Raw genomic sequence first — 27,418 nt, 5'->3', positions numbered from 1 at the left:
AACACGAACTAAGTGCTAGTTCTGAACTGGTGCTAGAACCAGTTGGGGGATGGTTCAATTTGCAAACTTTCTAAAAACCAGCTTGCTTCTCCACTGGCTATAGAGTCACTGCAGAGCCAGGGAATTACATAACTGTATACATCTGAATATGCCTCTGCTTCCCAGCAATGCTAGCGCCAAGCACAATAACAACAGTGGTGGACTTCAGTATCTCTTTTGTAATGTTGCTCCTGGCTTTGCGAGTGAATATTGGAATCTAAATACTACTGGTTCCACGCATTTGAGCTGCTTGTCATGATATCTATGGTAATTGCATAACACGTTTTGATTCATATTAACACTGAACTTAAGATGTTAACCTTTGTTAGCCTAGCCCTTAGCTAACTAACAGGTTGTCTCCTCTGCAGTCCACTGCTGCTTCGATTTCACGTCAGCAAAGCGCATGTTTTGGGTTTAAAAAGTTAGGCAAGACAATACTAATCTGTGGTTATGTTTTTTAAAAATGGTGGTCACAAAGTTTTAGTTGGTCTTTGGTCACAATAATCCCGCCCCCAGCTCCTGATGTAAGTGATTCTTTGTTCTAGACCAGCAGAGAGTTGGTGCCAAGTTAGAACTGGTTTTCCTGGCTCAGAGACAGTCCTTGGGGTGTTGAAACACAAAGAACTGGTTCAAACTTAGGCACTGGATCTGAACCAGCCTTTGAACAGCCTTAGTCATAAAGGATTAATTATCCACCTCTGATGACCAGTGAAAGGGACTGGGTGATGCCATATCGCCGCCCACGCTGCCCCTGCAGAGCACTTCAAGCCGGCTTCCTGGCTGGCCCTAACCAGTCAGCAGCTCCATTTGGTTGATGGCAAGCATGCTCAGTCAGGGAAAAACACTCGGTCCTGGATGATTTTGCCCTTCTCTGCTCATTCTCCTCAGCAGTGACACCCCTCCCCACCTCAGCTACCACCCAAATGCGCCACTGTCCTCCCTTTCCCTGCTCCTGCTGTCCTCTCTTCCCATAACTACAGGCGCCCACCCCCTGCCTCTGAAACCCAAACACCCAGCAATCGCTCAGTTGCTCAGTCTATCTCAGGAGCCCGTCTCGCTTCACCTCCCCACCCACCATCCTTGATTCTCTTCCTTCCCCATGCCCAACCTCCCCCCCACCCCCCAAGTGCATTCCAGCATGACAAACCACATGGGATTTCACTAGTCCTTTAAAGTCTGCTGCCTCTGGGAACCACTCTTCTTCATGCAACATTTTAGTATTCTAGGGAATACGTGACTGGGGAGGCAACCACTGCTGTTATATTTCTCTTGTCTCCTCCTGGTTGTTATTTCTGTTGATACTTTACAGGAGGAAAAGAAAGAGGAAAATGTTTTTTATCAGCTGATCACTGATTTATCTTTTTTTTTTTTTTTACATTGCTGGATTTATTTTTCTCTTCATCTTTGCTGATTCCTCAACATCAAACATTTTCTGTGAAGATGTCTTTTACTCAAGTCATTTTTTATTTTAACACATAAAAGCATCACAACAACAATATACAAATTCTTAGTAATCTTTAAAACCAAAACACATTTACACATGCAACAATAGGGTTTAAGACAATGAGTAACTTATAGAATAATTTTTGTTTTTGGAATGTGTTAATGTTACTTTGCAGGAGAAAGGACCATTTATACCTTAGCTCCAGAACAATATCTGATATGTCAAATATGTAGTGTACTTTAATCATTTGAATGTTTTCATCATTTCTCACGTCCTTTTTGACAGTTAACAATCTTTTAGAGATCAAAACTCAAAGAAGAAAAAAAGGCTTTATGACTTACATTTAGTTAAAAACATGTACTTGGATCATCTTTGAGAATTCCAGACTGCAGTCTGAGTCATACTGTAAACGTCTGGTGCTGCCACAATCAAATGATGTCCAATTAGATTTTAAAGAAGAGTGACTCACCGCACAGGACAATGTGCCCTGTTCTGCAGTAAGTCCACTCAAATGAGGAAACATGTCAACAAGTCCATCACAGAAGCTCTGCTGCCACCGTTCTCTTCATCGCTCTTATCGAGATACATCATACTGCCAACGTGGCATTTCAAAGTATATCTTTAAGATGAAGTAAAGGACAAAACAAAAGGATAATTCAGTTTGGCAAACTAACCGAAGAGTCAACAGAAATGAATGGTTGAAGAATAACTAACAGAACAGGTTATTGCTCCAGAGTAAAGTGTGTATTGTTATGTCGATGTTGTGGCCTCTTCTGTTTGACGGATTCAGTGTGCTCATATGATTGTCTGAGTCCTTTACATAGGATTGGCTGTAAACCTACAGCCACAACACTGAAAACACATTCATAGACACCAAAAATATACATTATGATACTGTCAAAAGGTACAATAATTACACAGAAAAGGAAATTACAGAGTTAAAACAACACCATTAGGTTTTCATTTATCTTTTTGCTTGTCCACTTTCTCTTCTCTCATCCTCTCCAAATGTGTTGGCTGCGCTGGGCTCTGTGAACACATCAAGCGCTCCTGGCAGAGAGTCAAGAGTCCCACCTGCCCTCCTGCCACTGGACTCTGCAACCCCAGCTCACCTTTCTAAAAGAACCACCGGAAAGCTTCGCCGTTGTTGACCGGCGTCCTCTGTGGGAGACAAAATGTGAAAGATAAGTTTTAATTTGCAAGTTCTGAGGTCATGTCACTGTCACATCTAGGACCACTTTGTAAGAGCACTTTGAAATAACGTGGGCATTAAGTAAAGTAAAAACCCAGGAGGGCACTTAAAATGGCTATAAAACACAACTACCAAACCAAGTATTTCATCAAAGAGTCAGCCAAGGTGATTACACTCACGTCCAACCCACACCCAAATAATCATTACGCTGGATGAAATATTCAATACAAATTCCCAAGAAGCAACAATGAGGCATTTAATTACTGTGAGCTCCAGCCGCAGTGAGGGGGAACAGTGCATCATTTCAATTTGAGCCCGCGCCAGCAGCCGCCCCTCCTCCTTCTCCCCAAAACCTCTACGCCAGAGTGGCAGCCTCTGCTTTCCGAAACTCATTTGGAAATCAGAGACATAAAATACTGAAGTCTCCCACCAATCCCCATGACCAATTAGCACATTTTTTGATTTTTTTTTTTTTAATGTTGACAGGGGGAAATGGTGCATAATCACAACTAAAATCACTTTAGTCTGAGTGGAGGGCAATTTGACATTTTAATACCAAGTGTCATCTGTGGCTCCTTAAAGGCATACTGATGAGTACTTTAGCATCAGACAGGCTCTTACATTCAAACCTTTCTCTAACCTTTTGCAAAGGTTAGAGAAAGATTGTAGTTAAATGTGAATAAACACTGTCTGAAGCAACTGTGAACATTTTCCATATTAAACAGAACTACAATCTCCCCCTAACCTTAACCAAGTAGTGTGAGTGCCTAAACATAACCATAAAAAAAGTTTAATAATGCTCTAGACACTACAGGTGGATTCAGTAGTGCAGGTTTGGATATTTTGGCAGCCAACAAATATGTTTTGTACAAATATTTCCCTCTTAGAAAAATAATCTGGTTGCAGTTACCCTTTCTTCAACATGTATTTGTTCCTTCATTCTAGTTGTACTCTATATCAATGCAATTTCTATTACACAAGATTACAGGACTGGTGCCATCATAGGTATATAATTTAGGCTTTAGATAACTGATTTTATTTAGTTTATGTAGATCGGTGAAATAATCGACACTTCTTCACTAAACCTAGTTGGCACATTAACTAAACAAAACAATCAATTAATTAGAAGAAAGATACTATGAATTAATGAAAAAAATGGGTCTTCATTTGCCTCATTTATCAGCTGTGTTTAAACCGATTACCTCCAAGAAAGCATAACAAATCATCCCTGAGCCCCTACTCGCATTGATTGTAAGGTTAATAATCACTAGTGCTCAGTATCTGGGTATAAAAAATAGCTGTAGCCCTTATAAAACTTGATGTTTTAGAGTCATAGCCCACCCTAAGTCTGTGACTGTCAGCTGTGCAGTGATAGGTACTAACTCACACTGGATGCATACAGTAGCCTACATTCCTTCATATGTGTGTAGAAACCATTTACTGGTTTTCACACCACATTAAGCAATTACTATTATCCTGTGAATAATGAAGGGGCCCAGACCAGCAGGATACCATCAGCACCAATTTAAAGTCATGGATGAAATGAAACACACCATCATATCTTGAAGGGCCAAGACTCACAAATCTCCTGTTTTCTGAGCTTCCTTGTTATGTCACTGTAACTCTATTAATTATGTTTTATCATTGACTCAACAGTGCCAGGTCAGATTTAAACGTACTGTGGCTACACCAGAAAATACTGGAGACAAACATTTGCTCTTTTCAGAAATTCCAGTAGGTTTGTTATGATATGTAAAAATACACGTGTCAAACTTTTAATATGTGCTGTAGAATAAAAGGTGTGATCCATCTTCAAGTCCCCAGAATAAAAACCACATAAACTTGTCCCTCAAATATACAGTACATGATGTATGTATGTATGTATGTATGACCTTCCTCTGGAAACCACTTCAAAGTTCTTTGTTTGGCAGTTTTCCATATTTTTCACCACTTAAAGCTTTTGGTATTCAGGACTATTCCAACATAAATCAGCCATCGATTACATTTTCCAGCGTAAACGTCTGATTTTATTCCAAGAATTATGTCATATAAGAGTGATCAACCTGGTACTAATTGCAATTTTGAAACACGTGGATGTAATACTGAGCATTTGCTAATGACCCACTGGCAATAAACAAGAAAATATTTCTAATTCAGAATTAAAGCACAGGAAAGACACCACAATGAGCGTGCATACTTGCTGTGGATATGACACCACCGCAGGGGCACTTTCTGCCTTAAGCCCTGCTCTCTCGGTCTAGAACGTGACGCTCTAAGAGGCGAACAGGAGGGAAAGGTGAAGTGAGAATGTTTATCTTGATCCATATTCTCACATTGATCAGTCCCTGGTGGAAGTGCGGCACGCCAGAGACAATAATGACCCTGATCTGGGCACTCAGCATGTCTCTGTTTTGTTAAGTTCCCACATTATTGATCCAGTGGGACCTCTTGAGTGCTGCTTGGATTCACTCCCAGGTCTTCTTGCCTCAGCACACTGCAGTGACCAGGCACAAAGAAGTCTCGATTAGAGCAGCTCCACATTGCCTGCTCCCCCACCTACGTGTGCCTTCAAAATCACTCCATCAACCACCAGGGAGAGTGAGAGAGAAAAGACACAAGAATACAGAAACAACACAGAGAGGGGGATCGACATAGAGGGATAATAGAAGGAGAAAAAACAGAAGAGAGAAAGGTCGGGAGAAGGTAAGGGTTGATAGTGTTACACCAAGGACACGGGAGCAACACCAAGGTTTCACCTCAAATCAAGACACTGTGGCAGCAGCTCAGCCTCACGTCAACATCACTGCCTCTGCAGCAGAGCATACATAACAACCTGGCTTCAACGACACACAGAGGGAAAGACAATTTCCTGCTCTGGCAATGAATGCACACGAGCGAGTATTGAGCTGACTGAAGGAGGAGGAAGAGATTTCTCCAGACCTTAAATTAACCCCACCACACCGCCACAGTAGGCAGTGCAATCTAAGTGTTTGCCGGTGGCTTTCGGTGATAACAGCACAGTAAAACTGACATGTGGTGGAAAAATTCTCTGCTGATTGTGGCGAGGCAGTGTGAGGTCTCTGGGCAGCCATGACATCCTGTGATCCTAACTGAACCAGGCAGGTGCAGTTAGTGGTGAAGCCGTGTCGCTGACTGATTGAGACGAGGCGGTTAAAAAACGGCACTAGTACAGGATGGTGAAAAATGTAATTAAACCAAAAGGACTAAAGCCGAGTCACAGAACCCAGCTCTAACCTCGATAAGGGGCACGTGCATACAACATAAACCTTCAACCTTCTTAAATATCCCAGTTAAGTCAATTCCTTCCGTTCATTTCCACATAAATAATAACACATGAACAGTCCTCAAGCCCCAGCCCACCCCTGCCCTGCCCCTCCTCTCTCCTGCAGCCTTGGCATCACACTGAGCTGGGGCCAGAGATAAACCACTCAAGACGATGAGGATGATAATGGCAGATGCTGCAGCGCCTCAAAATTCAATCAGCGCTGGGACGTCAATGTGGATGAGTGTAAAAGTGAAATATGCTTGCCTGCGTGTGTTAAAAGACGCCACACAGGGCTCGCAGAAACAATAACAGGCGATGAAGAGGACGATGAAGAAAAAAGAGAGTAAGAGAGAGAAAAACACAAGGAAAATGAAAATAATGTTTTTCTACTACTCTGTTTCCCAGCTCAATCCCACTGGCATTTTGAGCAGCCCTACTTTAACCACAGACTGTGAATAAATTACCCTTTTGAACTCGGGGTGATTGCAAATGTGCCCCGGTTTCTCCTGAGACATGTCTGGCACTAACCCTCAGCTCTATGCTCCCAGCCAGCCTTGTCACAGAGGCGCCCCTCCTTCTGTAACACACACTCAAGGCACACACAAGCCTGCACAATATAATAAAACTTTTAATTCATCAAAATTACTGGTGGAATTTTTTTTTTCTTGCACCAAACTACAACCTCTCCTCCTCTCCTTTCTGTCTAGGAATTCTCAAGAATCTCCTCTGACTCTGAGATTTTAAAAAATGGGTTCGAAATGAGGAAGTATCCTGGAAAATATGTGTAGTGGCAGAGAAATCAGAGTAGAGATGGAAGGGATAGACACAGAGCAGGGACAGATATAAGGGAAAGGGGAATCTCATGGAGAGATAGTAGCACTGAGCAGGCTGAACAGTAGTCTGTGGGAGTGTGCCGATATGTTTCTGAATGCTCATTATAACACATGGCCCATACATTACCCTGGCAATATCCATTATTTATTAACCTACAGACCAGGAACCAGGCCTTGTTTCATAACTGCAATCCTATGATGTTGCTCTGACAGGTTGCAAATATAAATAAATGCCATCACACCTTCACTCTTGACACACACATACAGTTCAAACTCCAAATGATACTTAAACATAATTACAAACACTTTGCACACAGCAACATGACTGCAAGTGAAATCTGAGTGCAAACCCAGGTCACCCAGTTCGTTTTCTTTTTGGCGTGAATGTCTCGCAACATGCAAGGAAATGAATTAGATTATCTTCTAAGGCAAACTGGTGGTGAGGCAGACAAAACTAGGAAAAGACTGGAAAAAGAAGTAAGGAAAGAGCATTTCATCAGAGTCAAGGAAGGATGGCTTTGTGAGCCAGACAAACATTCAGGACCGATTTCCAGGTCTAAGAACGAGGGGGGGAAAAGTTTCAGCAGCGCAGTCGGCCTTAACTGATGTGTTATATATTGCCTGTCACTTTATTCTGTAGGAATATTGGGGCGTTGCCAAGCTCCCAACTGGAAGGTATAGCAATCCATCATCTGTACCGTTACCAGCAACGGTGGGTGGGGGGGGTGAAATCTCATCTGGAAGATTGTAGCCAATAGTGTAGCCACCCAATGCCATTTATAAAGGCACTGTACCTCTCCAAGGCCACTATCATGGACAGACCGCTCAGCTAGTGATCCACACACCGCTGCCCGCAGTACTGCATCACAACACTGCAAAGCAGCAGATTCTGCTTATCGCACAAGCTAAGATTATCCTCAAAAATATCAAATTGAATAAGCAGCATTTAAATCATCACTCTGCTTCTAAACTCAAAATGTTTGTTCAAGTGTTCTAAAGACAACAGTATGGCAAGACATGAATTGTTACTGGCCAGGTAGTTTTGACATTTTAAAGTTATAGTGGTATTACAAAGTAAAGTTACGTACTGTGCATCACAACAAGTGAAGCCAACTTAAATCTAAATAATTCATTCACCAAGAAGTCGTCACCCATGGAATCGCACAGTTAATACCAAAACGGTAGCTCTTTTTAGTAAGACCTGTTCTTAAAATGCAACAAACAAACAAACAAATAAATAGAAACCTCACAAGATGCATGTTATTTTATTGCTTAGAAGCATCTCATCACTGGGCAGCAGCCTGCCCTGTCTGCAGCTTAAATTCCTGCGGTATCTCATGACTCACCATTCATCCACACCATTCACATTCACAGCTGACATAAATGCTGGAGTGAAATAAATCAGAGATGTGCTTTTATGGTTAACCCTAACTACAAGTGAAACTTTTATCCAAAGGCTCTCAGAGGTTTTAGCAAATTAAATGAAATTTCATAAGTAATCCATCTATTTTTCCTCTAAATAGCACGTGCATTCAGATAACCTCCCCACATGAATGTGCTCTCAGCAACGCTGCACACAGACAAAGACCTCAGGTACACCTGTGTCCTGATTGTAGTCCAGTAGTGAAATACAGCTACACTCTTTTAATTCAAGGTCCAGTCTTGCACCAAGCGTCTGTTCGAGCAAATCGAGCTAAGTGTATTGCAGATGTTTGTGAGTAATGAGGAATTTGGGAGTTTTCTGCTGACTTGACACATATGGACTGGGGGTGGTGGGGGAATGTATGATGGTGTGCTTAAGAACTGTGCCTGGGAGAGGCGGGCGGTCACAGGGGGGAGATTAGGCTGAGGGGCAACGAAGGAAAACCAAATCCATCTCCATCTCGGAAACATCCTAAAGCAGATTACTTACTTCAGTGGGAGAGGAAGAGAGGGCGGAAAGAGAGAGAGTGAGGAGCAAAGGAGCATGAGATGGATAAGGGAGCAGCGGAAGAGAGAAAGCAATTAGCATAGATGCAATTCTGGCACAGTCCTCTGACTTGATATTTGACCTTCTGCGAGAGTCTTGCCAAATATCGCCTGAGACGTGCAGACAGACCATATGGCAAAGTGCTGCTGGAGGCTGAGTGCAGTGTGACTCCAAGCCTCCGTATGCTAATAGGGGAATGTAATTACAGTGCCGTATTCCTGTAGGACGTATATTTTACTAGCCCTCCATAGGAGTGGATTTGCAGTGAGACGGGCCAAGCCTCATTGGCTTCAGAAAATACACTTTTTATCAAACAGTCAGGGAGACACTGAGTGGACAGTGAAATGGAACAGGACCAGTATAACTGGGCTGGCACTGCAATATGTCACTTTAGTAGGAAGTCAGTATATGTCGATATCAACTGAAAAATCTACTGTCAAAGGCTTAAAACAGGTAAATCCACACAGAAACACATATGAAGGAAACTGCTGAACTGCATAGTGCTGCTCTCCTCAATCAGTGATGTCACGGCAGATGTATTTCATCAGCTGCCCGTCCCTGCCGAGTCAGTGACATCAGTAACCGGGGCGTGGTCGGAGGAGCAAACTACTTGAGAGTTTCAAACCACAGGGAGCAGTACAACACCATATTTCTACTTTTTGTAACTCTGCATTTCCTTTCAGTCTTGGGATACTTACCATTTTTGCCTGACAACTGACACAGAAATTCCAGAATCTACTTGAAGTTGCAAATACTCTAAACTGTAATTGGCATTATTATTATTACTATTATTATTATCCTTTACTAACACTTAAAAAACAAAACAGGATGGTTCAGTTACAGTATAAGCTTAGGCATTTGAGCTTCTTGGTCAACAGGCCATCTGTGTATCAGGTGGTTATTATGACCAACAGTTATGTGTTATAGTTTGGTGACCTCTAGCAACCTTAGTAATTATGACAAGAGCAATGGGGATACTTAGGTGACATAGTATATAAGCTGCATCTCGATTCAGGGGCCACATCCTTCAAAGGACAGTCTATGAAGACCGTTCTAGACCGCAAAGGACAAACCATGGGCCAAACAGTAATGAGACGGTCTGGTCTACAGAGGATTTCCTAGTTATGGTACCAACTGTTCCCGCCCTTGCCATTGCGGTAGAAAGTGTCGCTCCCGTTGCCTAGCAACCTTGACTCCTGCTATACCTGCGCAAAAACTCTTGGGATACTGTGGGCCACGAAGGATCCACCAATTGGAGCTTTCATTGCCCAGCAAAGGAAGGACGCACTTCTCGGCTGCATTTGGAGGAGCCTTCAAAATGAGACGGCTTTGTTGCGATGCTATGATGCTATCAGTCTTCAAATGCAGCCTTCGAAGGATGCGTCCCCTGAATTATGACAGTTACAGTATAGCGTCACAGAGTCCATATGAGGAGGAGGCAGGGGTGGATGTCTGGTACATAAAACACAGGACTTCCAGTACACTTGTTGTCTTGTTTATGACGGTTCCCATGATGATGAAATGCTTAAGCTTGCCAGTGTTACGTATGTTCTCGATAATGTTGGCGGAGTTCTTGCAGTTCCACCTGCCGATGCTCCTATAGTTTGTATTACAGATATGACACAGATGGTATATACTGTAGGTCTGATAGGTTGGAGGATTTGTTAAAAAGAATTGCTCTTAAAAAATCCAGTCAGCAATATTGTTTCCTCCAAAATGTATTTGGCAGGGCAAATTAATAGTATTTAAAGTGGTTGAATGTTCATAAGCAGCATCATGAAAAAGGTCTTATTTGAATATGCTTATACTCAGCATGTTTTGTCCAGTAACTCATCAGCATTTGCCATCACCCCATAACACAAAATATAATCTCACATGATCTTCCCATGTGTGAGACATCAAGGTTAAAAAGGGAGTGACCCTCTGCAGCTGAAACAGTGCTCAGATGCCATTCCTCTTACATTTATCATGCACGGAAAATCCCTGCCTACACAAGCTGAGGCTGAGCCCACCCTCATAGGAAGAAACTGAGGCAGCACCCTTGGGTATGAGGCTGCTGTCTGTAGCTGGGATCACCTACCTGTTACTAAGTACAACGGTGCCGGCCTCCATTTCAATTAGCTTCACCTAAGTACCCTTGTCCAAGTAAAAGCAATTTTACACAGGGCTGCTACAAAGCTAACTCTCCTCTGGGAGCAAACCCTACAGCAGAGAAGCTTTCAGGTGCTGCTGAGATTTCAGGAAAACAAAGAGATGCAACGGTGAGGTCAATTGAGTTCCGAGATGGGAAATCAGAGCAGTGTGAGCAGGGAGAAGGGCTGCCGTTGTAGAATTGGAGCAAGGGAGGAGGGGGGAAGATGAGCCGGACATGCGTTTGAGTGTGTAGATACCTGAGGGATCTGGTATGGAAATCCCCAATTTCTCAGCCAAGTTGCAGCCCTTTCAACTGCAGAAGACGTCAGCAAGCACAGCGAGAAGCCATATGGGTGTAACGAAGCGCGGGCTAAGCGAGGCAACATCCTGCCAGTTCTCTGAAATATTAAATTGAAATGCAAAGTAGGAGCAGACCTTCTTGTTTTGAGCAGATTTCTCAGCATCTGTGTGGGAGCCCTTAAACTCAGAAGGTCTACACAGAGAGCTCTGCATATTTACTGTAAATAAACACAATATTTAGGTTCGGATCAGAAAATACACACAGCTAAAGCTGAATCATTAATTGCGTTCAGGTAAATCAATCTGTGCTTCAAATTAAGTGAGTACCAAAATTGTCACTTTAGTAAATAAGGTTTTAAATATGTACACCCAATTTCCACCTGCTTACACTTATGCTACATCTGAGGACTCTATAAGTAAAAGATGCTGGCACTGACACAAAAACAACGGTGTTCTGATCAAATTTTGAGAATTACAAACCCGTGCATAGAAAAGTGTAAGGTGAAAAAACCATGAAAACTTTAAACGTGTGTATCGGTAAGAAAAAAAAAACTAGCTTAAACTTTGGTCACGTGCGCTGTTAACAGCAGCTGGAAGCTAAAGATGACACGGATTTTACAATCAAATTCAGTTTGTGATAAGTTTTGGAAGAACTCGGTAAGTGAGGCATTATGGTTTGTTAACAATTGCGCTACAGTGGCTAAAGTACTGGTTTGTTACTGGCTTTGTGTCCAAAGCAAAGACAACTGAGACACATGGGTACTGTAGTATGTACAGTCAACCTCCATGCCAAACTACCGCTAGAAATAAACTTAAGCTCTCAGGAAACAAAGCGAAAATAATTTAAACTAGTGGCCATAACATAACATATCTATATGACTCTAGGCAACATTAACTTTTTTGAGACACACATAAACCAACACTGTGAGGTCAGGTCTCTGGCATGTTTACAAAACCTCCCTTCCTAAAAAAGAAAGACAAATCATGACTAAAATGACCTAGTCACTGTACTAAGACTAAACAAAACTTGACAAAGATAAAAACAAGACAGTTGTTGTTAGGAAAAAGTCAGTGGGCAATGTAATATGCTAAAGGCAGCATTTAAGACAGAGCTAATCCAAGCAGACTCCCCCCTGCTTAGTCATTCCAGCTCCACACTGATCAAACAGAGAAACCGGTCACAGTTTGTCAAAACACAGCTTGCACTCTGAGCTGGTTGAAATCATGTTTCTACTCAACAGAATGCCATAGACAGATATTTCAAGGAGTGACAACAAACTGTGAACAGCTCAGTGGTTTACCAGTGGTGGAGGACAAAGGGTGTCTCCACTCAGGAATAAAAATATCCACCTGATGTCATCAACTGGTGGATCATAAATCCTATCCTTTGCCTGCGGGCCACAGACTGACTTCACGCTTCTGTGACACTCTCTAACCTCAGGGTTTCTATTTAGAAAAAACCTTGAAATATCTTTCTGGGCATGGTGTCAGATGCTTGCCATGAAATATTCATAATCTGAGCGCAGAGCCACAATAGAGGCAGTGGCAGCATGCGAGGATTTGACTTGCAGAAACTGAGATGCTTAAACCACAATGACCGATTTCTCCCATCACCAGTTGTCACTCACAAATTCACTTTAACGTCAGCTGGATGAATGGCACAAAGCCATCTGTCATTTACTGCCTTTTAACCTGCAGATAGAAAGTCCTCCTGTATCCTCAGAACTATATTTTGGTGGCTGTGTATATAATATTTTATCTATTTTGCAAACTGCAATTAGGTTAACAAAGAGTTTTCTCTTTCTTTTGCAGCTCAGTTGTATCAAGTAGCTTTATGTCTGAAAAAAATTAAAGAACAATTTTCATATTTTTCTCACTTGTAACACATCAACTACAGTATAGGTGGGAAAATCTAAGATTTAAATGTTTGCTGCCAACAAAAAACCCTTTTCAAAAGGCACAATCCTCCAATCCAAGGAGAGCAATATCGCTAAAATTCCATTAATACCAGAGAACAAATAAGCCAAAATCATTTATGCCTTCTGATGCTCTTCAGTGTTAATAATGATAATGTTTATAAATGCAATCCTCTGTTTTTTGAGTGCCTATTTTCAATCTCCAATATATGTCAAAACTTACAATTATACACCTGAATATACCTGTAATTTGTTTTGTCAAATAAATGACTGGGCCTGTGATGCATGGAATTACAAAATTCACATTATACTGTTCATGAGATCTGTCTGCCACCCTAACTCCAGAATGTGAATTATGTTCAGCAGCCAGTCCTCAAACATTGAGTTACCAGCCTGTCCTCATTCCTGGGGCATCAAATACTGACAATATGTCAAATACCTTTAGAGTCTCATATGGATGCCAAAGGCAGCCTTTGGCGTCCATATGAGATGCACAGGATTTTCAGCAGACTATATCCACTTGCATCAGTATTTGATGTCCAGGGCAAAGGTTTGTAGTACAGTATATGAAGGGAGAAAGTCCATGCTAGAAGGTGGCTGGGGTGGATGGTGGGTCAAACAAACATGGAACTTTCCGACGGGAGGGCAGAGTTTGCATCTGGTGTGCAATAAAATTTTTTTAGTCAGTGAGTGTTTTAAACCAAGCCAAGATATTTTCCTTCACCTAACCATGTCATTTTTGTGCCTAAACATAAAGAAAACCCAGAGAATCTCATATGGACACCAAAGGCACCCTTTAGCATCAGTATAAAGGTTTTTTGATTATAGGAACCCACTGAAACGTGTAGCACCAAGTCACACTTGTGACCGGTTCTGCGTTCTGGGAGCTAAATTTCAGCATCTCAGGAGGCAGAACTAAATTCAAGTACCAGGACTATGAAGGGGGAGGGGTTCGTGCATGCAGGGCAGTTGCTGGTGATTGGTTAAATGTCCGTATCTTCACACCTTAAGCATTAGCATTACAAGTGCCATATGTAAACAATAGATGACTGCACATGTGAGAGAGCAGCAGCCCCTTCCTCCTCTAAACAGAAACCGACAAAGAGAAAACACAGTGGAAAAGTAAAGCAGGATGGTCCTCATCAACCCCAGAGGCTATGCTTGGTGATGGTTAAGGGAAGTACGGGGTATATTGTTTGGTAGGTTTCGATAGTGGAAACGCAGCATATGAGATGCAAAAGGTACTTGACAAAACGTCAGTATTTGACGCCATGGGAATGAGAACGGGTTGGAATAACTAGGATGTATATAAACATCTTCACTGACACAGAAGGTTGCTCATATGGAATCTTGTGCAACTAATTTACCATGAAGCTGAGAAGCTGGAGCTGGGAAAGATGTCACACCGGAGCTAATCGTGTTCCAGCTTGAGTTAACCATAACACCAGTTTGAGCCAGGTTAGCCACTGTTAGCGATACCAGTTTATAACGACACATTATGTGTAGCAACATTTACATGATAGAAGATGACTGTTTTAATGTAACATGAATAAGACATAAATGCTCATAAACAGTATTACTACAGCTTTTTACTGTTGATGGGCATAGCAGCCATCTTGGACTTTGAGGTCAGGGTTGGTGAGATTGTTCCAACTTTCCAAGTCAGAAAAAAGAGAAAAAGAAGCTTCTTGAAAGGTAAAAACATTGCTTATGCTTTGGAAAATATGATGGAAAATCTATAACCACTGTAAATAAGAATTCAGACTGTTAGTGCTCCTACTTTTGTAATGAAATGAGGTTTACCCACAGGCCAGGTGGGCTGGCTTATAAAAGAAAGACATTTGCCAGATCAGGAAGCAGGTCAGAAAGAAATGAGTAAAATCAAAAATAGGATAGCTGAGATAAAATAGAAATATCTTAATTACTAAAACATTGATTTTTTTAGGCATTATCTGATGCCTGTTTTCATTATGCTAAGTTGTAAGCAAAATCAGTTCTGTTCTAGACCCTTAAATTTGCTGAACTACAGGCAAATAATCCCTAGGACAGGGTCTTCATCTTAGGCTACAAGAACTATCTGGTCAACTGGAGCCAGTGTGGGAAGCATTATGAGCAGTGAGGAGAGTTTTGAAGTTTGACTTGAGGGAAAATGTCATAAATCAATAGCAAAACTGTAATTCAGTGATCTGTCAAAGAGATTGGTGTTTTATAGAGAGAGAGAGAGACACAGAGACAGGCAGAGGGGCAGAAACTCAAATGAAAATGTACACTGAAAAACAAGTCATCATATAGAGTGGATCATCAGCACCTTGGGTTTGCTGCCTGTTTGGTTGATGCTGCTTTGTTTTAGTATAAAAAGGTGAATACTGCTACTGTGGAACTGCAATAGGATTATTATTCTGCAAACACGGCAGAAACTAAATGTAGTCAACTCTGATTAACAAGTAAAATGTCTGTTAAAAAGAATTATAAATGCTGTATGACCAGAAAGTACCAGGCACACTATTAATCAATTACCAAAGATTTGGTGGAAATGATTGAACAATGTTCAGTTTTATATGAACATATGAGTCTGGGATGGGTATACAATATAAAAACTGAATGCTGATTCCACCCATTAATTTACATTACAATGCCAAGTTTTTGTCTCTTCCTGAGTCGCTCTATGCACCGCGCAGCCAACTACACATGGACGACAGACTCCTTATCCTTGGCCATAACATTTATATGTAAATGTCATGGACAAGAGACAAGACAGCCTTTCTCTGTAGCCCGTCAAGTCCTGTCAACACTTTTACAGATGCATCTTTTATTATGCTGCTTTATGGGAAAATACTCTTAGGCTGATGGCCTTCTTTCTTTCTTTCTTTCTTTCTTTGCAATACCATAGACAACCACTGGGACAAACAAACAGCAGGTACGTCCATATCTCTTAACAGATGAATGAGCTAAAGCAATGGTGCTGGACCCTACGGTCCCATATTATCTTATTATACCTTAGTGTCTGTCCAATTGGACTCTGCACTCTGGTCTAGCACCAACTTTATAGATAAGTTTTGTTCAGTGTTGAAATGAAATGAGAAATCATTTTTGCAGTAAGAATTTCCCATTGGTCTGCATTACAACATCACCTACTCTCTTTATAGCCTCAGTTATATATGTTTGCTGTCTGGCACCACACCTGTGTAAATGAGCACAAAATTACAGTACAGTGTCCAGCTGGTATCTAGAGTTGAATATACTGTTGTAGGAAATTCTTGTTTCTATAACAGGATGAGTTATCCTACCCTCAGTCCTCAAATGAAAGTTTCTTACAGATGTCATCCCCCAGAACAAAACAAAAAAAAGGAACGGTCAGGTGACTTTTATGTTCTCTATAGGAAAGACAATCATACTGGGGCTGGATGTCACTGATCCCTTATCAGGATTATACACATGTATCATGTTCTTATGCAATTTACTCTACAGTTTACTGTTCTTAAGGACAGTCTATTAATATAATTAACATTTAAAGGAAAAGCCCAGTCATTTTCTGCATTAACAGTATTTCCAACACTCCCCATACAGAGACTAAAACGGACAATGATTTGCCTCTACTCACGGTTAATGTCCATCAGTGTGTGTCAGTCCTGGATCAGCTTATTTGTCTGTGCCATAGACCTTCGTTGTTGTTCAAAAACAAAAACACAACAGCGAAACACATTGCTGCACTGGGTGACATTTTTTCATTAGCAAACCCCAGATCCGAATGTGAGGAGCTAGCAGAGTGTAAACAAAGCTGAGAGCTCACACAAAATGCGCAGTTGACTCTGACTCGTGTTAACTTCGGAAAATTATGGTTGCTCTGAGGTTTTGGGGCAACATGGTCAGGTCTAGTGTTTCATTACAAAAACACATGTCACGTGCAGTGGTGTGTTTCCCTGATGTGTTTTTAATTGTTTTTGAACAACAATGGAGATCTATAACACAGATGAACAAGCTGATCCAGGACTGACAGCTGACACACATTAACTGTGAGTAGGGGCAATTCTGTCAGTTTTAGTCTCTGTATGGAGATTGCTGAAAATACTAATATTAATATAGAAAATGACTGGCCTTATCCTTTACAGACAGTGTATTGATATAACTAATACATTAATACATGTTTAATGTAGCTGAAAAGCTATTATCTCTGTCTCTGTTGAGGAATTTGCTAACAGTTGATTGAAAATGGGGAACACCAACAACTTTTCTAATCTGACTCTTAATATAACATTGGTTCAATCACACATTTGCCAGCAGCGTTGTTGCACTTACTTAATAATGAAAAGGGTTTGTAAAAAGCACAAGTGGAGTTGGATTGTTCCATCAGAGTGCAAACGTAACATACACATAGAAATCAAAATAAATCAAGACCATGTCATTTTTGTGGAGAACAAAATCATATTGCTTACGATGGCCTGTGCTCACTGAAAACCCATGATGGGTTTACCAAATACTTTTCTCTCACACTGGTTCTCAGTAATGATGAGATACCTTTTAACTTCTCAGCCAGAGTCAGCATCAATAATTTATTCTCATCTGTTTAAAATTTAAAGTGCCACACATTAACGTCCTCCAGCACCTGCTCTTTTATGCTGTCCACTCTCTGCTGGGCTGCTTTTCCACCCCCGTCTCACTGTCTCTCTCCTTTCACTATAATAAAGACAATGACAATGAGTTCTCTTTCGCCAATGAACCAAGAATGTTAAATCAAACAGGGGTGGACGAGGTGACAGACCATATAATGTAAGGGCATCGTCTGGACGCCTCCGATTGCGCGTTGGCCTTAATTGGTGGCAGCACAAAAAAGATTAATTCTGTAACAGTGTCGTTTGGTTTTGCCGTTCCAAGCCCAACCAAGGCCTAAAGGGGGACAGCTACTTTGTGCAAATGGAAGATGACAGAAAATCCACATGGCACGACCAAGCTAGGGGGAAAAAGCCATGACAATGAATAAGGGGTCCCATGCTCTACAGTAGCCGAGGGAAGCTTGCAGGGAAGCTGTGTATAATTAAGCGGTCTGCATCGTGGTTCAGATGGCAAAATCCTATTGTCTTGACAGAAGCTTAAGGTTGCCCTTTAGGTTGAGATGTGTAACAGCATACGGCCTCATTTTTCTTTTTTTAACACTCCCCCAGACCTCTGCAACCAAATTAATCTGCAGTTTTAAAGCTTGAATAAATCCAGTAAGTTGGAGATCTGCAGATCTAAAAGCTGTCTGTCCCTTAGGCTTTTCCTTCTCAGCTGTTTTTTATTTCTTTACCCCCTCTCCTTTGCTCACAGAGATTGGCTGGGAGCACTCAGTGTTATCTCCAGGGAGGCAAAGGTTGGGGGGGGGAGGGGGTGAAGGCCACAGATTTGTCCTTATCTATTCTGAGCACACCTAAAACAAATTAGACCTGGCTGCCTTTGCTTATTTGGCTCCAGTGCTCTCATTAAGGGGCCGAGCCCACACTATTTTCCTCAAGGTCCTGCTTCCTACCATTTTGGGTCTTGTCTTTTATCACAATAGCAAAGGTTTCTAGGCAGCCATGCCACCTTTTCATCTCACCCATTTCATGTAGTCATATCAACACTGCACAAAGAAAAGAGGCAGAGAAAGAATGTGTCCTTACTCTAGGACACTGTTTTCCTGCACATGACTTGATGATGGCCTTTGACATTGTTAACTGAAAGGAGGAATCTGTGAAAATGGATTTTGTTTTGCTTTTTTTCCTGCTTTTTCTGCACTGTGTTATGCTACAGTTCCAATCAAATACTGTAGGTGCCTCTCTGGTTGTTGAAATAGTGTTTAAATCCAATTGTCCCTGTCAATGTCATCAGCATCCAAGTGGATTGGCACTTGAAGTCTTGTGATTATGTGAATGTTTCTATCAACATGTATAGTGAAGGAGGGTGCTGTTAGGCATCTACACTATCTGTTGGCGTCAGACTCCTAATGACAAGTCTGCACTGTTGAGTGTTATTCACAAGCAAAATTATGAATTAAAAAACCTATGCATGAACAATGCATAACTCAGATCCACATGGTGTCTTCATTCTGCTGGTGTGGAAATCTTTCTGCTAGAAGGTTGCTCCTTAAGCCAATATTACTAGTTTTAATTCACTCAAATTCAGAACCCCTCTGTTCAAAATAAAACCAGGAAGAAAGAGATAAACTTGTATTATAAACTTTGAACAGGCATCAACAATTATATTAAAGCAGGGCCCTATTGAGCCACTTGCTGGATGCTGAACACTAAGTAACTTAAAACAGTGGCTCCCAACTGGAGGGCCAGGACCCCCAGGGGGTCCTAAGGTAAAGATGAGTTAAAGTATAAGAAAGAAAAAAGTTGTATTTGTGTTGCACAGTTATGTTTATTTTTTCTTATTATACTCTAATTTTCACCTCTTTTTTTCTTGTGACAGACTTTCATGTCTTTGGGCCTTAAAACAATCATATGAAACAACCTGAGAAGGAATATTTGAAGTCATACCCATAGGTTTTGGTAAGGGGTCACAAAGAGACTGATAAATGTTAGGGGTAATTCAGTGTTAATCATTTTGTTGAGCAACACAAGCTGGCAAGGATCACTTTAACATTTACAAAATTTAAGAGAACTCTAAAACCAGGTGCCTCACTGCAGAAATACAAGTAAACTGAGGTAAACATAGGTGAAGACAGCTTGCCCACACACAAGTATTACTGCATTTGAAAGTTAATGAAGGACCTTTGAGCCGCTGGCGCACAAGCTTTGCAAAGGTAACTGCTCGGGAAATGTTAGGTTAGATGAGATTCCTCTGCCACACTAATCCATCCTGGAGTCTGAGAGCGGCACAGAGACAGAGAGAGCAAAATCTGCTGCAGAACAGCACAGCAGTGACACAGGGCAATTCTCTAGGGCCTTGCATTAGCGTGCTAAATTAAAGGGGGTATTAGATTAAATTGGCTCTCCGATTTCAGGGGTGTGAGTAAAATTCTGATTTGCATTTTCCACTGCTGCTCAAGATATAATTAGTTCAGGGTGATTCCCATGTGAAAAACACTGACAGCCAAATCTAACTGGCTGCCATTAGCTTATCGTCTCTTCCAAGGCAAAAGGTACATATGGCTCATGCTTGGTGTGCGTGTGTGTGTATTTGTTTGTATGTAGTTAGAGTGTGGATACAAGTGTTTATCTTTGTGTGTGCGAGAGAGAAATAGTGAGAGACAGAGCGTGCATACGTGTAAATGTTTGCATGTGAATTTGCATGCACAGGCTGCAAACTCTCCTTGTAGACTCACTTCAGCACCTGATTCCTCACATTCATTCAAATCCCACTCAACTGTGAGCAACCACTGGCACCATTAACAAGGTGAAAGAAAATCCACTCCCAGTTAATGTTAGTATCAAAGTTTGTAAAAGCAAGGGCACAACTTCACACCCCCGAGAAGCCTTTAAAGTCAGACCCATTTCCGCAGCAGAAGGTGTACCTATAATTACAGATGCAGAGTCAAAAATAACAATTACTTGCTGGAGAAGTCCATTATATGAATCACTGAACTGCTTTTAAAAGCAACTGTGGATTTGTTTGGGCTGTTTTTGCACAATTAGTAATTCTAGCCATCTTATCAAATGGATGTTTTTCAAATTTATGTATACCTATGCATTCAAAATGTGACGCCAACTTCCTGGACACCTGTTGGGTATACCTGTTAGAATATGATATACAGTATGGGGTCAACATTAAATGAGCTTCCAACAGAAACCTCTGGAGTGCACACATCCAACCCATTACCAGTAACACATCTGTGACACCCTTCAGGTGAACCCTTAAACCCTGCTTTTTCCCATAGTTGCTCCCTTAGGAAGTGACAGAGTTTTCTGTATGTCACACCACTTGTATATTCTCTATCTGCTTGTCCCAACACTCAATTTAAGTTACAGTACCAGGCAGTGAATGAAAAATTCTAACCCAGGACACTGTGGTTTTATGGCTGCACCAAAACTAGATCCCGTATCTTCATTTCACACTGCGAAAGCTCCTTTTCCTCAAGTAGTTTTTGTCTGTAATCTGGATCCTCCTGTAAGTTTAATTTTCCTAAGTGAAATATGGTGAGTATTTCTAATTTTTCCATGTAAATAACAATGTTTCGTATAGTTTTTAAAATTCAAGAGCCGCTTTTATTGATTTTAGAGCGGCACCCCCTGCCTTAAACTTTTCTGTTTCACGTTTACACTGATGGCTGGAAGTAAAAAATGGAATCCGTACAGTACATGGTGTTTTTCCATAAGTAGATTAGATAATATTTTATAATTAGCTTCTTCTTTCTCTTTGTAATCACTTAGTTAATGAGCAAATCATCTGGCCCTCAGGTTGCATTTGTTGGTGACTCATCCATACAGGCTCATGTTAACTCAGTGAGCAAATTCAAACTCTAAGGGTAAAGAGAACCATGTTTGCAACTTAACATTCATAAACTGAAGTTGTTTTGATAATCAAATGTCAGCCGGTAAATAAATCAATTAAAATGAACTGTTAAAAACAACACTGCTCCTGATTGTGTCCTAATGAAGCCTCTTGCTAGTTGTCATTTAAGCCAGTGCTTAATGTTTTTCTCTTGAGGCAGATTTTTTCTGCCTCTGCACACCTCTTATGTGCACCATACCCTAGATTGATTCATAATTGGACATAATGACACAAATATAATATAGAATGATTTTATCTCAGCCCCACTGTATATGCACAATCAATTCATACAGGATCAGAGAGGATCAATCTGGGTGCCTCACTCTCCTCCCCACACAAACTTGGGGGTTGTTTAGAGAGACGCCATCAGCAGCCCTGCCATCACTCTCACCATCTCTTGGTGGTCGGAGGCTGAGACTTTGTGGGATATTGATTCTCTCCATCCAGAGACGGTTTCCATAATTGGTTAAAATGACCGGGTGCAGAGAGGGATGGCTCTCTGCTGAAAACCATTTCCCAGCCCTGCTTGGAGCTGAGCCAAGCTCAGGGTTGTTCGGATGCGTTCCAGCCCCAGCCTGACTGGCAGCAATTAGGGGTGTCTGAGCCAAGCTCAGCTTGCGCTCCGCACAAACACCCCTAATTACTGCCAATTAGGCTAGGCGGGTAGGCAGATTTGAGAAGCCAGGGGGATGTTCAGGCATGGGTGGGCATGGAAACAATTTTCAAGGGCTTAGAATGTGACTGGATGAAAAGGTTAATGCTTTGGAGTGCAAGGGGATAATAACAAAAGAAGGGGAAGCAGAGCCCCAGTTCTCACCTCCAGCGATGAGCCAGGCTTCTTCTTCAGCTCCTCGCATTTCCTAAATTTGCAGATCTGGTGGCCTGTTTTGCGGTTCCGACAACTGCTGCAGACACCACAGTTGATTAGCCGCCTGCAGGGTGCACAGACCCCACACCTTTTCCTTTTCTTCTTTGCTGGGTTTCCACTGGATGCCGAGGAATTATTCTGTGGGCAGTCTGCCAGATTGGCAATTTGAAACGCACTGTCTGTAACGGCTGCTGAGGCTGCGGGGGAGTGAAGGGCTGTCATGACGATGACCCCGGGAGGTAATGAGATGCCCCCTAAAGCCGGAATAGCGGAAAAAGTTCCAACACGTTCTGGGAGATTCATTATCTCTGCTTCAGCAGCACCGCATTTCAGCTTGTTCATGCATTCTCCTGCTAAAGGTCTGCAGTGTTCAGGGGATAAGGTAGAGAGGAAATTATTATTTGCCATTTGCAGCGTCTCTGGCGGCACGCCAGGCTTCCCTGGCCTCTGGGAGTCATTTCTATGCATGCCGGTCCTATTAGGGTTTATTGCCGCTGATTTCCTTCCCCAGAGCATGGCGTTATCGCAGTTCCAAGGGGACATGCCAATTCTGGCACTGGGAAAAATGGGCGTTGTGATGCGGGCAATCTTAGCAGTCTGTGGAAATGCCCCATTGGTTTTATAAAAGTTTGCAAAAGACCTGTACCTTTCCATTTCTGCATTATAATCCAAAAGCTGACTTAATCCACCATCCTGAAGATTATCCTTTTGTAAGAGAGACACATCTGCATTTTGTCCATTTTCAATGCAAAGTGCATTGTTTATGTTAGACATGGCTGAGAAACAGTTGTCGGTGTTAAGCAGAAGAGAGTGAGGTTACAGTGGCCTTTGTCGAGCTGAAGCTGGTTACGAACAGTGCGTTACCATCCTGGTTTATCTCTTCTGGTGCTAAAATCAAACAAACAAACAAAAGTTACACATTAAAGAGGAAAATGTCTTCATTCTGCTGAGATTTCATTTCATTGCTTCAACTTTTACCTGAAAAAGACAGCTGAACATTTTCTAAGTCTCTGGCACATTGTTTACGCCCTGGTGTGTTTTAATGGAACCCACACAAAGAGTTCGAACTGATCTTCATCTGGTGACAATAACGTTTGTGACAGATCATGTCATTAATATAACGGGGGAAAGAATTAGCATGTTGTAAAAATACTACACTTTGAACATTGTTTAGATGTCTTGCCAAGTAATTCTTACATATTCTGAGAAAAGTCCAATCAGCTACTTCACAGAATGAATAAATACATTTGAATACACAAATATGATTTATTCCAAAAGTTAGAGCAAAGCCTCACCAGAACTCAGATTATGACATCAGTAGCTACAAACCTAAAGAGTTTTACCTTAGGCCTGCAGTATACTGTAAGCTCTTAAAACGAATCTTCTTTAGATGCCAGGAGGAACACGGTCAAATATTTTCCATTTTTGTCATCTTATCCATATAGTAGAGGTGGTCCATCCATGTAAACATGATCTCTTAAGAGCATCTGGTGTTCATTCATAGCCGGTTCTACTACATTTACTCAATGACAGCACAGAAAACCACTAGTGAATTTACATCCAGATCATGAACCAGACCAACTACAGTGTCAGGATGGGATGTGTGTGTGTGTGTGTGTGTGTGTGTGTGTGTAAAGGGGGGGGGGGGCTGCTGCTGCTCCATTTCCTCTCTCACTCTCACCAGTCTGTCTGGATTTGGTTTCCACAGATAAAAGCCCATTAGATACATCTCTCCCTACTTCCATTACCTTTTTCTGGTCTTTCTCTCTTAATTGCCAAAGCTGATCCATTGCTAGAACACTAAAGCATTTCAAATCGCTTACAAGGTGCTATCCCACAGCTGTCTCAAAATTTTTTTTTAAATAATAAATTATAAATATGCATACATGCAACTGGAGTGATGTACTGGGTGACATTATCAATGTCCTCTGAATACAGGAGTGCATCCCCTTACAAACATAACCTAACCTAACCTTTACCCAATATAGCCACAGTGGCTAAAAGCCCCCCCCAAAAACTCTTGAAGTCTCAACACGCTTTCTAAGATGCACAAAAATATGCAACATTATTTATTTTAAATTATTATTATTAATAAGTGTGATAGCGCAAAGGTGAACAAGTGTCTGGAGTTTAAATGTCGATGTGGCATCCAAAACAACCCGCAGCTCCCAGTAAACAAAACCTCCTTGGCTTAATGATCAGCCCTCCTCAGGGTCATTATTACTTAATCAATTCACCCCTGGAGCGAAATACCCAGCCCAAAGGCAATCAAGTCACAGGACATTGATTTTCAGCCTGTGAACAAAGTTTAGAGAGACAGAAATGTTCAATAGTTGGAGCTGGACAGAGATAAACTGAGAGAGGAGGTCGAGGAGAAAGAGAGGGAGAAAGGTGGAGAGTGAGAGAATGAGACTGAAGAAGGAAAAGTAAGAAAAGCGTGTCCGATGACGAACCGTTGTGCCGCTGCTGCAGCATGATGCCATTAATTACACTTACTGGTCTGTGGTAGATATTCAGATCAAAGGTCATGCATAGATAATCTGACAACTGGAGTGCGGTGCCTGAATGCAAATAAAACCACATCAAAACTACTCTGACTTTGCCTGGATCGCTCGGCAGTCAGACGGACGCAAATTTGGACAGAAAGGGGGGCAGAACGCATGCAACTGGACAGCAAAATATGGACGGACATAAACAGAGGGGGAGCGAGGGAGAGAGAGAGAGCATCACTTACCAGGTTCCTGTTGAGAAGGGCTCTCAAGATGCTACCAGCCTGTGACCGTGGAACGGTACATCACTGCGAAGCGAAACGTGGAGGGAAAATAATGCAAAGATGCGAGAAGACGCACAGACCCAGGGCGCTGGAGCGAGTGTGTGTGTGTGTGTGTGTTCAGGGCGCTCAAAACAAAAGGACCATTTTTATCGACTTTCTTATCACATTAGAAAAAAAGGTTGGAAAGTGCACAAATGAGCCAAAAGGTGTCGTAGAAAAGAAGAAGGTAAATCGCAGAGGGGGTTAGGTGTTTCCTCTCCTCTTGATCCGGGGACTGTATTGTGTGCCTGCCTGGTCTCTGCTCAGTCCGTGTCTCCTGTCGCTGTGTGTGGCTGATTGGTGCTGAGGTGAGGAAGCACGGATGTGGACACCTACTGATCATTGGCTGGAAATTACTATAGAAACACTCGGGAGGTGGGAGGGAGGGATGGCTCAGGGCGCCCTACAGGGAGAAAAATATCTACGGGAGATATCTGCGTCTTTTCACAGTGCCATCTTTTTCCCCCCCACAACATATATTTTTAACAAATGTGTTTCATGACGAGGCATTTAGAGAGGGGGTTGTCATTTGGCAGAGGTGTCCTTTAATAAAGATTGGGGGAAACTTGTCAAATTAATTTGAATGGAGCTCAGATGTGATTAAGATGAAATGCCTGAGCCTGGTTGTTTCCCCCTTTCTCTCTCTCTCTGTCTCTTCGTCCAGCGACAGCCATAATTACGGAGACCGCCGGGATTCATCACCATTATAAATCCCCCCTGCTGGCCGCCCATGCCTACAGCTCCCAGGCTGACAACACTGGAAAGCGTGGAACATTTATCCCACCAGCCCCCGCGCGCCACACTCATTCATATCGATGCTTATAAACTTTTAAAATGAAACGTGTCTCCAGTTGGCTTCCTGGATGATCTTTAAGATTCAGGATGGAGTTTAGAAAGAAAGTTAACATGAGGTCATCATCTCTGTAACGCCAACTATTTATTAATCTCCCTAGACTTATTTCAAAGAGAAGTTAGAGAAATATCTTTATACTTTTACCACACAAAACTATATTTATTTGCATTTTCCTTTTCTGGTATCACTTCCCATTAAGGCACCCTTCATAAAGGGTTGTAATGACGTTAAAACAGGCGAATAAATCATTTAGCTCAGTTATAAATGATAAAATATTCTGGGTTGTCAGGTTGTGAGAAATCCCACTGGCTGATCTTTCCAATTCTATTTTGTTCTATCTGTTAGGGAATATTAGTTTCTCATTTTCTGATAAGAAAAACGAAAACTCTGCATTTATAAGTCATTAATAAAGGATTTTAATCCATTAAGACTACAGTTTTAAGTGCTAATATTAAATGGATTTTTGGTAAAGACCCTCAGCAGCCTTTCTCTAAAACTATCATAAGATAGCCTAACCAGACAAAAGAAATGTTCACAACCTGGCAATGCACAGCAGTTCTTATTACCTGCTAATCTCTTATGCTTTGGTAAATCATTTATTAACTATTAATAAAAGCATTTGTTTAATTATAAACCCATAGAGTGCATCTTATTAGAATGTGGTGCGGTCTTGCATCACTGAGGTTGCAACTAACAATTATTTTTATTGTCAGATTATTACAGGAAACACAAAGTTCCCAAAGTCAAAGCTGATGTGATCAAGCTACTTGTTTTGTTTGATCAGTAGTCCAACCCAAAGACATTCACTGTCAGACATATACTATCGTAGAAGAAGAAACCCATCAAATACTCCGATTTGAGGTTGGAACAAAAGCTCCAACTAGTAGAATTTTGGTTCTTCTGCTTAAAAACAGACAACCCCAAGTCAGAAAAAGTTGGGACGGTATGTAAATCAAAATGATAACTGAAAACTGTGATTTGTAAATCTTCTGTGTCCTGTATCACATTGAAAACAATACAGCAGCACATTATTTGATGTGACACCTCATCAACTTTATTCTTTGTTCAAAATAAACACTTACTTCAGTTCTGATCCCTGCAACACATTCCAAAAAAAGTTGGGACGGTTCCATTTCAGGGCCACCAATGAAGTAAAGCAATGAAATGATGATTCTATTTGAAACTGGTGATGTCAACAGGTCACGCTCTGGTATACAAGTGGCATCCAGGAAGGGCTGAGCCCTTTAGGAGCACGGATGGATTGAGAACCGCATTTTTGCCAACATATTGTATGTGTGAGAAAATTATTGAAATGTTTAAAA

The 27,418-nt window shown here is 41.6% G+C and overlaps 1 protein-coding gene across 1 annotated transcript; it reads right to left on the bottom strand.

Moving 5' to 3' along the window:
• Positions 1-1,550: 1,550 nt before the first annotated feature.
• Positions 1,551-25,724, bottom strand: cxxc4 (CXXC finger 4). Its single transcript, XM_020602046.1, has 3 exons — positions 25,166-25,724; positions 22,381-23,319; positions 1,551-2,644 (listed from the first exon to the last, which is right to left on the bottom strand). The coding sequence occupies exons 2-3, from the start codon at positions 23,203-23,205 to the stop codon at positions 2,600-2,602; spliced, it is 870 nt and encodes a 289-aa protein (XP_020457702.1). The 5' UTR covers positions 23,206-23,319; positions 25,166-25,724; the 3' UTR covers positions 1,551-2,599.
• Between the last annotated feature and the right edge of the window lie 1,694 nt (positions 25,725-27,418).

The sequence above is a fragment of the Monopterus albus genome, unplaced genomic scaffold (genome assembly GCF_001952655.1).
Source record: "Monopterus albus unplaced genomic scaffold, M_albus_1.0 scaffold54.1, whole genome shotgun sequence".
Lineage (NCBI taxonomy): Eukaryota > Metazoa > Chordata > Actinopteri > Synbranchiformes > Synbranchidae > Monopterus > Monopterus albus.
The sequence above is the reverse complement of the archived record's forward strand: the minus strand, read 5'-3'. Positions and strand labels throughout refer to the sequence as shown.